General features: G+C 34.5%; 1 protein-coding gene and 1 long non-coding RNA gene across 3 annotated transcripts; one reads left to right on the top strand and one right to left on the bottom strand.

The window, feature by feature from the left end:
• Positions 1-2,639: 2,639 nt before the first annotated feature.
• Positions 2,640-6,495, bottom strand: LOC123543740 (uncharacterized). Of its 2 annotated transcripts, XR_008369213.1 has the most exons (5): positions 5,085-6,495; positions 3,789-3,894; positions 3,456-3,569; positions 3,062-3,163; positions 2,640-2,796 (listed from the first exon to the last, which is right to left on the bottom strand). It is a non-coding gene; the product is annotated as an uncharacterized LOC123543740 (long non-coding RNA). The 2 variants fall into 2 exon arrangements; XR_008369212.1 differs by lacking the exon at positions 5,085-6,495 and having other exon boundaries at positions 3,789-4,715.
• Positions 6,496-8,123: 1,628 nt separating this feature from the next.
• Positions 8,124-11,211, top strand: LOC123555345 (uncharacterized). The gene is made up of 4 exons (XM_045345995.2): positions 8,124-8,263; positions 8,548-8,620; positions 9,761-9,931; positions 10,808-11,211. Exons 1-4 carry the CDS (start codon positions 8,255-8,257, stop codon positions 10,963-10,965), a joined length of 411 nt encoding a protein of 136 aa, XP_045201930.1. The 5' UTR covers positions 8,124-8,254; the 3' UTR covers positions 10,966-11,211.
• Positions 11,212-13,676: the final 2,465 nt, after the last annotated feature.

Raw genomic sequence — 13,676 nt, 5'->3', positions numbered from 1 at the left:
GCAAAACTTTTAGTCAATCTTTTTCAAAATTTGCGCATAGGCTATTAAGCGTAGCTAAATGCGTAGAAACGAAAAAACGGTCTAAATAGCCCCGTATTTATTGCTTTAATTTTTAGCCGCACCATGAGAAAACCCCCATAAAGCATTTGCGACACTGGATCCCGACCGCCTCCCGGGAGTCTGGTAGGAGCCAGCTGTTCCCCTTTTAAAGGCCCTTTTCAATCAGAGAAACCCTTTGCGAAAAAATGAAAGCTGACCCAAATGCGCGCAGTTGGGGCGTCGCATTTCTAGTAGGCATACGTTGGTTTTCCATGGTGCGGCGGATTTATTTCAATTATAAGCATTTAAAGACATTCAAACAATGTGTCCTGCCTTTATATTTATGTCACTGTGAATTTGAAAATGTTTACTGTCTTTTTGTGTAAAAACAGTTCCATCATGAATAAAAAATAAAAGGCTACGTTTCACAATTCAGTATTTTCGGTTCTTCAAAGGTGATTTCAAAATTTGGGCCTAAAATTTTTTCCCGGGAACATGCTTTTGTTCGGAAAAATTTTTTTTATGTCAAAAAAAAGGACACACTAAGGGGGTTTTGCTTTAGAGACGGTTGTGATTTCTAACTCCTGGCCATGTTTAAAGAAAAAAAGGGCCCTGTTTAAAGCTCATTAATGCAGTTTTGAAAAAACTTGTTAAAAAGTTTTATTTTTTTTTCCCAAGGCCCTAAAAAACATTTTAGGGTCGGGCCAAAAAAATTTCAGGTAGGTCGGGGGTCCGGGAAAAAACATTTTTTTTTAAACCTTGAGAAAAAAAGTTACGAAAGCAAAAGCCCTGGTGGGCGCAAAACCACTTTTTTGGTTTTTTTCATGGGGCGGCCCCATTTTAAAAAATGCCTCTAGTAGTGTGAATTTTCCTTTGACAACAATAATTTTTGTTTTAAAAAAATTTACTACAAACAATTCACTCGCAAAACATTTGCACACGTCATAAATGAATGAAGTTGTATTAATAAAAAAATTTTGTAACACTTAAAAAAACCCTAGGGAACCCCTGGTAGGAAGGGGGGAACCATTGTGAGATACAACGTATACATACCGCGAGATTACAAGTGGCCGGAATTTTGGATGTACCGTTTTTTTGTTTACATAAACTGCCCCTTTATCTTTCGGCGGAGAAATTTTTTCCTGTGTGCCCATACAACCAACAACGCCCGGGAAAATTTTTTATTTTTTTAAAAACCCCGTTGAAAAAGTCCCTCTTTGTCTCCGTGTTGGGAAATGTATGTATTTTGTCCTTTAGTGAAAATAAAACGTCCGTCACCCTGGTAATAGTCGGGCCAGTGGCAATGTCGACACCAAAAGTGTCCCCGATTAAAAGGGAAAAAAGCACCCAGATGCAAAAAAACTGAGGCACGTATTTGCTGTCGTGCACAAAAAAAAAATTCGGTTGTCCCCTGTCGAAGTCGTCCCCCAAAGGGGCTCTAGTCTGTCCAAATTTTTAGATCCAAAATCTGTGCGTCGTCGAAGTTCCCCGTTGTCAAGTGTCAGTTTGTCTGTTTTTCTCGTCTAAAAAATGTTAGGTTTGTTGGGTTTTGGGAAAAGGCAGCCCTTTTGTAATTGGTTAAATTTTTAACCGTATCAGAGGGTTGGTTAAATTTAACCCGAAAAATTTCTTTGGTTAAAAATTTAACCAAAATTTTGTACAAAAAGAATAACCGGAACTTTTACCAAATGATAATTTAACCCGCGTTAACCCTGGTTAAAATTTTAACCAAGCTTTATACAATTGGGTGCAGAAATCCAAACAAGGGAGGAAAAAATGCTCAACATCAGGTAAGGACTATGATACAATTATACCATCATGTAGGATTACGGTTGGATGTAGGATAAATTTCCAACATCATACTGTTGCATCGAAAAGCATTTCAAATCTCTGATATAGCCTTATGGTCATGTTTTGACATTCCGATAGCTTGATACTAGTCTTGTAATGATTTTGCATTACAGCTTACTTGATAGTTTGATAAGAGACATCTCTACGATTTTGTAATGGTTTTACATAATGTTCAAGTTATCGCATTGAGACTATACTTTGTAAGTGCTATATATTTTCAATACCAAGAGTACCAGAGATTTGACTGCAATTTCGACGCAGTAGCCTGCGGTTGGATATATGAAGGGCTCGGTGACAAAGATAAAATGAGACGTTCAAGAAAAATGATCAGTCAGAAATCAAGAGTTTTGTTGTTCAGTGTTGAAATTTTGAAGGAGCATCTACCTTACTGAGTATCTCAGAAGTATAGTTAAATAGTATAACACGTCTCATTTTATCTTTGTCAACGACCCTTACTTGATCTAATTATATGTATCTCCGAGATGTGATAGACCACACTTGCCTACCAAGTACACTTAATACACAAAGGCACTACCAGCATGAGTGAACATGTTTACTCACACTGGTGAATGCCAGTGTCTCTTAACATTTCATTGGGATAGCATACTTAGCATACAAGCTGGCAAAGTATTAATTGCGGACAGACAGGACAGGCTATTGGACTCATAATACAGACAACAACATTAAACCTTCATCTCGGAGACCTTTACCATTACTTTTTATATTGAAAGATAACAAACACAATAAACAAAAGTGTGCCTCTTTTACGGGCATAGCCACTTGCACGGACAAAGTTCATCATACAAAACAATACATGTAAATATCAGAGTCTATCATTTCAATTGTAAAACGTCTCTCCCTGTTTGCATCACCACCATCACAACATCTGGTCTCTGCTCTAGCTACCTGTAATAGAAAAAAATATAAGACTAAATGGCATTTCAAATTTTCAAATATCTCTCAAGAAATATGCTGAGGAAAATCTATCATTGCATCTGTAACTCACTGTTCATATTTCTTTATTTTTTTTGTGCATCACACAAATCAAATGTAAAATGACACTTGATACTGACAGCCTCCAGTATAGAAAATTATAATAAAAAGTTCAAGCATCAAGCTGAAATGGTATTGTATTTTTTTTTAATTCAGTATTTGTAAAATGAATAGCTACCTGATTTTTCTTCACAAGTTGCTAGTAAAAGCCTGTCACCCATCACTTCTGTTTGAATGTACAACTTGAGACATCTTGGCCTGTGCAATTCACTGCAGTGCACTGAAAAAACAATAAGCAAATCATTAGAAAATCAATGCATCTTTATAATTCATTCTGTAAAAGTGCTTATGTATTTTTACACACAATGAATGAGATGAAATTTAGTCTAGAAATATTTTCTGAACATTTCTGAAAGCTGAGCTAGTTCATATATCTTCAAACAGTGTTAGATTTTCAAGTTTTCTGCCTTACATAAATTCATTACAAAGTTTCTACAGCCTTACACTGTGATGAAGCTGAAAAGGCATTATGTCTGCTAAAATTCAATAGAGAATTTTTGTAAAATAAATACCTGCTTTTCTTTCCATAATTTACAGCTGTGGAACACACACACACATCACTTCAGTATGCTTGACACTTCTTCAGTCTATGCTTGTAAATATTTTGCAAGTCTGGACATGTTGCTCTGAAAAAAAAATAAGCAAAACATCATTCTATCATTGATTTTTTGAAGATTCATTCAGTCAAAGTGCTTATTAATTTTTTATATACATAAAATGAGACAGAATCTGGTCTATAAGCATATTTAATATGTACAACTGAGCATCTAAGAAAGCTAAGCCACTTCAAAAGTTCAAATCACAATCAACATACTGAGCAGTGACAGATGAAAACATACACCTACCTTTTTTTCAGCTCCTGTATCATGCATTCGCCTCCATCCTTGGTAATTTTTAACGGCAGGCATTCTGAGATGTATTTTCTCATAAAGTTTTTTTCCGATCCTCCATCTACAAACACAATAAAATGATTTTATTTCAGAGAAATACTTGTGACCGTTGAAAGCCATATTGTTATTGTTATGTCCAGCTCCTAAATGACGTGAGTGATGACGTAGCGACCTTACGTGACCCTATTCTCGGAAAATGCAAAAAAAAGACGAGAAATGGTGAATGACAGGGTCATTTCAAATCAATGTTTTGAACTTATTTCTGATCGCAGAAAGATGAAAATGGTCTCATTTGAAAGCCAATACTTTTATCCTCATTGTATTAAATTTTCAGTTTCATATCTTATTTACTTTTTGCAAAATTATCGCCCAAACCTGCACCTTTGTTGTAACGGCGCGGCCATTGTTGTTTACCGTGGTGTGTCATTTTCTGAGCAAAAAATCAGGTCCTTCCCCAATTTTGTAAACTGTGACAAATTAACAGCAAAACAAGAAAGGGTTTAGCTATCGAATGAGACCAACATCATGAATTTACATTGAAAAATGAATAAGATATTAACGTTTCAAAATCACTTATTTTCGCGAGCATTTTACACAAATTTTGACAATTTTTCATGTTCAAAAATATGCTAAACCAAATGTTCCAGAATGAAATCTTTACATGCATTCAATACGCTAGCGAACTGGCTTTCTTGTCTTAAAAGAGATATTTTTTACATCCATGTAATAGAAAACTACGAGGGCTGAAACTTGCAACTTTGCAAATGGCGCATTACTGTTATGTTGACAATACGGTATGTCACTTCTGAGCAAAAAATCATATATTTCCACAGTTGTGTAAATTATGCCAAATTAACATCGAAACAAGAAAGGGTTTAGCTTTCGAATGAGACCAATATCATGAATTTACATTGAGAAATGAATAAGATATTTACGTTTCAAAATCACTCATTTTCGCGAGCATTTCACATGAATTTCAACAATTTTTCAGAGTAAAAAAAATACATAAACAAGTGTTTCAGAACAAGATTTTTGCATGCATTCATTACGCTAGCAAACAGGCTTTCTTGTCCTAAAAGAGATATTTTTTACATCCATGCGTTAACAAAATATGAGCTCCCATAATTTGACAGAAATTGCATCATTCTGCACATATGCCGTTGCGCGAAAAAAGTCAAAATAAAGTGTTTATTTCCACTACAAACTTATCAAAACAAGATAATGTCATTCACTGACATAAAATCCACCTACCTTTTCATTTTGTTACTTCCAAAACCTCCAAATTATTCCATAAAGCTCCAAAACTCAGAGAGAACTTTTTACTTTTATATTGTCCAATGCAGTTGTGACTGCCACGCACTGTCAGTATGTGTACGCTGTAAATTGATCAAGAACGTCACAGTTGTTTCGCAGACTTCTATATGAGAACTTATAACCAGAAATTCCTGGTTATTGTTCAGCTCTAACTGTTCATTGAAATAAAAAACAAAACAATGTTAAATGAACAGTATGAGACTTTATTTACTGTACTGTGTTACATGTTTCATAGCTAATTCATGTAGCAAAAAATATTTATTCTATCTCCAATTTCTTACAACGTGGTGGTCTAATAATAATGTTAAAATGTTCACGTAGACCTTGTCTGCTCCATCCATCATTTTGGGTTCCGTCGTGATGTTACAAGTACAATCCGAATTTGGGTCCAAACTGTGCTCACACCACTCGAGTTCTATATCAGAATGATAAGTACTCATGTATTTTCTAAGCATGTACATCCATGTTGAATAATTCATATCCAAGTCTGTCCTTATTTTTGTTATGTCCTCGTACTTCACGTACAGACACTTCTTTGCAGTCAGAAAATCACGTAAGGCACACTCCACATCAATCAAATATTCACTGTCGGGTATGTTTGAGAAGTCTAAGGTCAAACTTGTCCTGTTCTTGATGTAGGCTGTGAATAATTCCATCCAAGTTTCTTCTGAAATTCCAAGATGTAGTCTACTAATGTTTACTTCATTGATTGATACTTTGTGATGTGTCGGACTTGCCTCCTTCAGCTCAGCATTAAAGGAATTCGCCATTGTGTCGAATACTACAGAGTTATTTTCCATCTTGAACTTATCAATGAATGTAAGATGAACTCCTTCCTGACGCTTATATACTGCATTTCTTCAATACATAAAAGTTATAAATCTGGTCTCGAAATATCGCCCTGTGGCATGCCAAACTTCTCCTGAAAAAAATGCACACAGTGAGCACCGCCTTGGAAAAGCCAGTTACTGGGCACAGTTATGTCTCTCCTATTGTGCATGTAGACCAAAGCGGTGTCCCACTGTGTTATGTCTCATGCACACTTGTCATACCTTATTATGAGCACAGTTTTATGTAATCTTTTGCAAAGGTTTCGATGTGATCTAAGTAGATTTTCCAGGTTTGGTTGAAACTTTCAGTCATACCATTCATCCCTGGACATCCGATGTATATTACCGCTGTTAAAGGTTTATTTGAAGCAAAAAGCGTTCACTAAAATGAACGTACACCCATAAAAATACCCCCCATTTTATAGGGGGGGGGGGTCTTTTTTCCAGTCATTTTTTCCCTTTTTCCCGCACAAAAATCACTCAAAAACACCCTACCTGTCCACACGAACATCCATTTCAATTCGCCAAAACATTATAAGGGGAGGATGCAATTATATCAAAATAAATTTGCGTATCCATAAACTTGGAACGAATTATGACATTTTTGACGTTCCATATACTAATTTTGTGAGCTTAAAGCAATTGATGTAAAACATATAGATTCTCAAATTGGTATTATTTTGTAGTACTAAATATAAGATAGTCTATTTAACTTTGTAAATCATAATTTCTAATATGCTTGAATAGTTCTTAAAAAAAGTTGGATATACATATACCATGTCAGTGAAATAATTGTTGTTTTGTTAACCTTTTATTGCCACGTAATAAGGATAATAAGGCTTTGAAGGACACAAAAAAAAAATGCCATTAATAATCATACTATAAGTACGACATATTTACGAACTTACACTATAAATAAGATAAGTATGATTATATTTCGAAATATCTGCACTTAAACAGGAAAAATTTGCAAGTTTATCTTTATGAATGTCACAAACAACTTATTTGTATGTTGAAATTTTAGAGTGCAGGTTATCAGCCGAAAGCTAGGTTTTTGATATTGGTTTTTATCTTCAAAAATCATTTGTTTAAGCAAATGTTCAAAGCCCTAATATAACGCACAAAAAAGCAAATTGAAAATAGGGACACTTCGTGGGTCGGTCAATAACCTTGAAAACTGAGGTCAGTCAGTCAGTGCTTAAGTTTAATTACTGTCCATTTGCTCTTACAGACACAATGATGCATAAAATGCCACGTAGTTGTGAATTTTGTTCAAGCTTATTGGACCGGACCGGACACGCGTGCCTTAATAAAGCAGTAGTACAGAAGGTTATTATTTTCTTTTAGCCGTATCATCGGACTTCCGGAGTCTCCAGCAGAGCAGTGCGCAGGCCAGGAACCCATGTCTTCCAGTGGAAAAGCCGCCGCTTCCACACCTGTTGTTGTCGTCTTTGGGTCCTCTTCGTCATGGCTCGTAATTTTCTGTTTCTAGCAGACTTCACCCTTCCATTTAAGAGAAGCACGTTGAGCGTTCAGTCCTTTTTAAGGCCTGAGCCGCGACGTTTGTTGGTCTTCTTCAACAATCCTCAGCAGGTGTGAGCAATCACCACAGCAATACTTCGACGATTTAAACCAAACGTCCCTTTCGAGGTCCACTCAGTTTTTGAATTTGGAAAATGGACTAAATTTTAAGTCAAAAGGAGAGAAATATTAATAGAATTATAGCTCAAATTGCAAACCAGGGTCATACTAAATAGAATATGTCCCTAGGTCGTACTAAATCGAATTGTCTTAAAGCTAAATCGGTATTTTCGACCGTTACGGTACGTCATAGCAGGGGGTCACCACTAGACCATGCAGATGTGTGCCATGGATAGAAGGTAATTTTCCTTTAGTGAATAATAATAACAGTTAGTATCATTAATAATAACATTAATAATTATTATAGATAATGATGGAAAATATACCACATGTCTATTGAAAACTCGATCATTTTATCTTATTGACAAACAATAAATTTTAATCATTACCCCTGTGTCGGACATGCTCAGATTAAATGTTAATAACAATGAATGGCCGTATTGCGAAATCCAAACTGCCTTATTCTGTTGTTATTGTTTGTGGGGGATTTCTATTGCGGTTCATGGAACAAAGGGGAGGAGTTAAGATAAAAAGATAAGCATATATCTACAAATACTATAAATACAAGTGAAAAATATCAGATAACCAACACAACTAAGTTACTGACAGAATAAATATCGAAAAAGAAAGATAGCCATGGATAGGGTAAGTTTAGATTTATTTTGTATAAATTTCAATCCCTCTCAAATGTTTTACGTACTATGTTGGTCTATAAAATGTAATTATTACCGAAGTGAAATTAGTATCATAACGAAATGTTTCGGACATGTTAAAATTATGAATTATTAAGTTGTGAGACTGTTCACTATTAATGAAATTCTATTTTGTGGTTGGTTGACACACTGAATAGTTTTTCCGTTTATTAAAACAAAATGAGTTAAATAAGAATGGAATTTGGAAAAATATGATGATTTGTTTTCACATTTAAGATACAGTGCCTGCCACAGTTTCTTGGATTGTTATGTATTGCCTACATGCTGGCAACAGTCGATGCAGGAGAATGTAAGTGAGATTTAAAAATATGACGTTATAGTCAGCTTTAAAAATATACCATACCAATTTGAATTTGTATATTTAAAACGTCCCAATCATTTCAAAACCTACCTACCAGGCAGGGAAAAAACAAACGAAGTGTTAAGAAACAACAGAACTATTATAACTTCCCGTGAAATATAAAGCCGAGTTTAAGCAACTGTAAGCTTAAAGAAAAGTAGCGATTATGTAATGAATAGAAATGGCCAATGTTTTATACGTAATTATTGGATTATTTAAATAATTTTGTTTTTCAATCAGACAGCCAAAATCTTACCAGCACGAGGATGCTAAACATAGATCCATTTTTTCCCAATGAAAATGTAAAATATACATGTGTATGAAACAGTAGCGTCTGTTTAGTTTGAAATACTACACAATGATACATTTAATTACAAGTTGATACGGTATGGATATCTAATGCCACTAAGTGGGAGATTTTTTAAAGGGCAAGGCATGCTTGGCAATAAGTTAATTTGAAAGCGATCCTCAAGCATTTTATTTCGCTGAAAGAATTTTTAAAATTGGACCACTATTGAAAAAGATATAACAGTTTGACATTTAATTAAGAAAATGGCTGATCATCGCGTCAGCCATTTTAGTGTGTTGTGACGTCATTTTATACACTGCTAAATACTTTATTTAGCAGCAAATAACCTTCTAGATATATTAATTTTATATGTTTCTTGAGTTATAAAATTATGTTTCTTGAGTGTAAGATGTAAAACATGGTAATTTCTTTCATTATAGCTAGAAAAAAAAATAGAGAAATTATTTTACAGAAATGAGTAAATACAGTTGGAAATAGTTTTCGACAAACAGCAAATATTTGGCAAATGTCATCAGAGATGTAGATAATAATACTTGAATTCATGTTAGAATTGAAATAATATATCTCAAACAGTGATCTTATCTTCAATAAAATCATTGTTTTGTCGTTCAGATGCGTATTGTCATATCACACGTGCTGTGCCCTTGTGATATAATTCCTTCGCATCTAAGCTCCAAACAATGATTTTATTCAACGACAAATAACTGTTTAAGATTTTTTATTTCTTAAGCCCAATGCGCATAACGTTTTGACCATTAAACATATATTTATTACTCTAGCAAACTGCCGAACTGGAGACGCCTGTAACAGCTGTCCTGACGGTCACTTCCATATGCTGAACGTCAACAATAAGAACATTAGGGTCTGTTGTGACGGCTGTAAGAAGTATATCCAGTCCGGACACAGAATTAGCGACGGCTTGCCTTACTGCAGCTGCTATGACCCTAAAGGTTTGTATATTTATTACATTTATATGGGGCGCTCCGTGACAAAATCTGCATAATGGCATAAAAACTATATACTCGCAAGCACATTCTTTTATCCTTCAAATGTAGAAAAATAGTAGTAGTTTTCTTCACTATTTCACGATTTCACGACAGTAAGTCGTCGACCCTTTTCAGAGACGAGCTTGCATACTATTTTTATTTATGACACAAATTTAACAAAATCACTAATTTTACATAATATATTTTAACAAGTGGGAGCTGTTTGAAAACATTTTACTGAAAAATAACTTAATCAACAGTGTACATCTGGATTCATCGATGAATGTTTAGCAATAGACCACTATCTTCTTATGGTGCACTGGTGTTTTTGAATTTCAGTGGTCGCGGAATAAAACATTGTACAATGATTTTCCAGTATTTTGATATATCTATTATGCTATAATTGCATCATATCAGTAATACATCTAATGTTTTATAATGAAATTATTTCATAATTCTTCATACATAACTTAATGTTATTATACTTTTCTACATTATTTCAAGGCAAATGCAATATCAGTTGTCGAATGTACAGAGTATATTTGAGCCACGCCATGAGAAAACCAACATAGTGGCTTTGCGACCAGCATGGATCCAGACCAGCCTGCGCATCCGCGCAGTCTGGTCAGGATCCACGCTGTTCGCTTTTAAAGCCTATTGCAATTAGAGGAACCGTTAGTGAACAGCATAGATCCTGACCAGACTGCGCGGATCTGCGCATGTTCTGGATCCATGCTTGTCACAAAGCCAATATGTCGGTTTTCTCATAGCACGGCCCATTTGTATATGTTTCCGTGTATTATCTCTAAAAATGTTTTAAGCCATTTTTGTACATTCCAGACATTGCAGGAGATTGTTGGAAAGATGACCAATGTTCGAGTTGTGATAGCGGAAGGGTTGGTCATATCAACTCCATCCCCGTTTGCTGTGCTAACTGTGAAGACTCTGGCCTCGCCATCGGAGGCAGATTCTGCAGCTGTCTTCATAATGGAAAATAAAAATAAACAAATGTTGTAGACAGTCCTCGGAAGACAGATATTCTAACGAACTGTCACAGTGTTCCTCAAATTCTTAGTATTTTTTGTTTGTTTTTCGTTTGTTTTTGAAGAAATGAAACTTTTGGTTCAAAAATGTATTAAGCATAATTTCTTATATTTCATTGTTTTAAAAAAAATAATCCGAGAAAGTTTGCTTTTTGGAATATGATGTTATACAGGTCTCGTTTTATGAAATAAATCTTTCAACTGCAATAAATAAATGATTATTTGTATAAAAGTTAGGTTTTCATTAAATTGAAAATTCAAAATATCAAACGTAAAAAACGAGGATTAATATCTATCGGGGAAAGACACGTTAAACAAAATACAACCTCCCCAAACCTTTATCCAGCAAGTGGACGTGTACACGACCAACACAGACACACATACAAAGCAAACATACTAGCATAAAACGAACAAACAATGGAACACAGTGAGGCACCGCCTTAGAACGGTCAGCCGGTCTATGGTGCACCTAACCTCACTCTTACCCCCAACATGTTCCAAAGTCACAGGACAGGATAAATAAAAGTTATCCCCGCCATTTGAAACGCTAACATACGCAATGGCAACAAAAGTTATAAAATAATTAGTAGTAATATGTAAAACACAAAAATAATGTTCTTGTATATTTTCATAAAAATCAATCCTTAAGAGCAAAGTGGCAAACACATAAGAGCCCATACGTTCGTGTCCAGATGTTTGCTATGCATATGAAATGATACTCTTTTATATAGACGTAGTAGGTACATGTCCAGATATTTGTTACACATATGAAATGGCACTTCTTAAAATGCGTCCGATGTGACTTTTAATAGATACTGTGGGATTTTTTTCCAGATTTGGGGACAGGATCATATGCCAATCAAGCAAGCATATTTCTTAAAGCTTCTCACCCACAGTTTGGGTGAAATTTTTCAACATGTTTATTTCCGCCAAGTTTGCCATAGGATGTATATATGAGACTGAAAAATAATAAAGTGGATGAAACTGAAAGTTAGATATTGGTAAAAAAATGCAAGAAAAGTGTAAAGTTTCTGCATTATTTCAAAAAGCGTTGCAACGGTTTATTATGTTCAGTTATTTATTTGAATATCTTGCAAAAATCTTACGTTAATAAGTTTGTGCTCTCCTGAGTACACACTTTTTATTGATATTTGAGAGAAAACAAATTTCGCCTAAAATATGTGTGTTAGTCCCTGTAATGAAACATTGGCCAATATTTGTGTAGTGCAATTTGATTCAGCTCCAAAAACGGATTTTCAACTAAAAAAAAAAAGATTTATAGATTGTGTGCATAAACATTATGCGTTAATTCTAATAAAAGTAGTACAGACTTACCAAATATATAATAGCCGAAGTATACATATTTATTATCACTAAAAACTATCACATTTAATTGTGAAAGTAGCACACACAGGTACTTTTACAGAAATTTATATATTTATAAATAGCTAATAATAAACTTTATCAGTGAAAGATGCGAAAAGTATATGTTTAAACTTTTTACATATATTTTGAATTGAAACACACCTTTTAAATGGAAGTTATATTGAAATATCTACTCTTATATAACGTTTTCGTCAAAATGTAGGCAGTGTTTTGGGGGGGGGGGGGGGGTGATATCAATTGAAATCCTTAATCCACACAGAAAACACTATTACATCAAAAACACAATTCGATGAATTAAAAATAAATGTATTATTTTGTAGAGACCAGGAATAACATAAAACTAAGGACTGACAAAACTGCGAAAGTAACGAATGTCAAACAATTCTACATAAAACTGATATGCTCCAAAGATATATTAATATCGCCAGCGCTTGTTTCATCCACGTTTTATAATTTATTTCCATTTATAACATTATAACTTCATACAAAATTGATTTTATGGGCCAGAAACGTTTACATATACAATTTCAAGCATGACTGGAAATGTATCTCTACATGAAGAAGAACTGTCTGAAAATACAAACATGTACATGTCTATAGAGTTAATGGCATATATTGTCCAGCATCAGGTGATACACATTGTGTTTCAGTTGAAGGCTATCTTAAACAGAAAGACTAATAATTTATTAACAACGAAAAGACTATGCAAATGATTATATAGTTTTTAAAACACTATTTGGGTAACTAATGTTATGTTTAGATCTTACAGTTAACATCTTTAAAGGTTGTATTTTAATTTGGCATCCTTGCGCCTCTCCCCTCCGCACCCCCGCCCACCTCCGCCTTAAAAAGGGTGCAAAATTGACAAGGACAAGTTGACCAGTAGGCATCAGGTATCCAATTACACACATTAGGTTTGGATACATAGTTACCTTGCTTAAAGCTGCATGCCTCCAGATTTGGCTAAAAAATAATCTTTCTTTCAAATTGAAGTTTTGGTCATATTATGAACATTAGAATATGAATTTTTGTTTCTAAAACTATTTTAAAAATTCCAAATGAAGAAAAAAATATGACCGCCCCGGGAATCGAACCCCGGATCGCCGCGGCAATAAAGCCATTTTCCCATCGTCGTAACCAATAGCGCTATAGCTGAAGTATTGAATAATGAGTTCAAAATATAGGTATTTATAATCGAGACAGTTTACCAAGAGTAAAAGCGTGAAAACGCCTTTCGATTTTCATCGCAAAAAGTAGTAAAAACAGCAAATTCTAATGTG

Source organism: Mercenaria mercenaria, unplaced genomic scaffold (genome assembly GCF_021730395.1).
Source record: "Mercenaria mercenaria strain notata unplaced genomic scaffold, MADL_Memer_1 contig_3326, whole genome shotgun sequence".
Classification (NCBI taxonomy): domain Eukaryota; kingdom Metazoa; phylum Mollusca; class Bivalvia; order Venerida; family Veneridae; genus Mercenaria; species Mercenaria mercenaria.
Note: the sequence above shows the minus strand (reverse complement) of the source record. Positions and strands in the feature narration are given on the sequence as shown.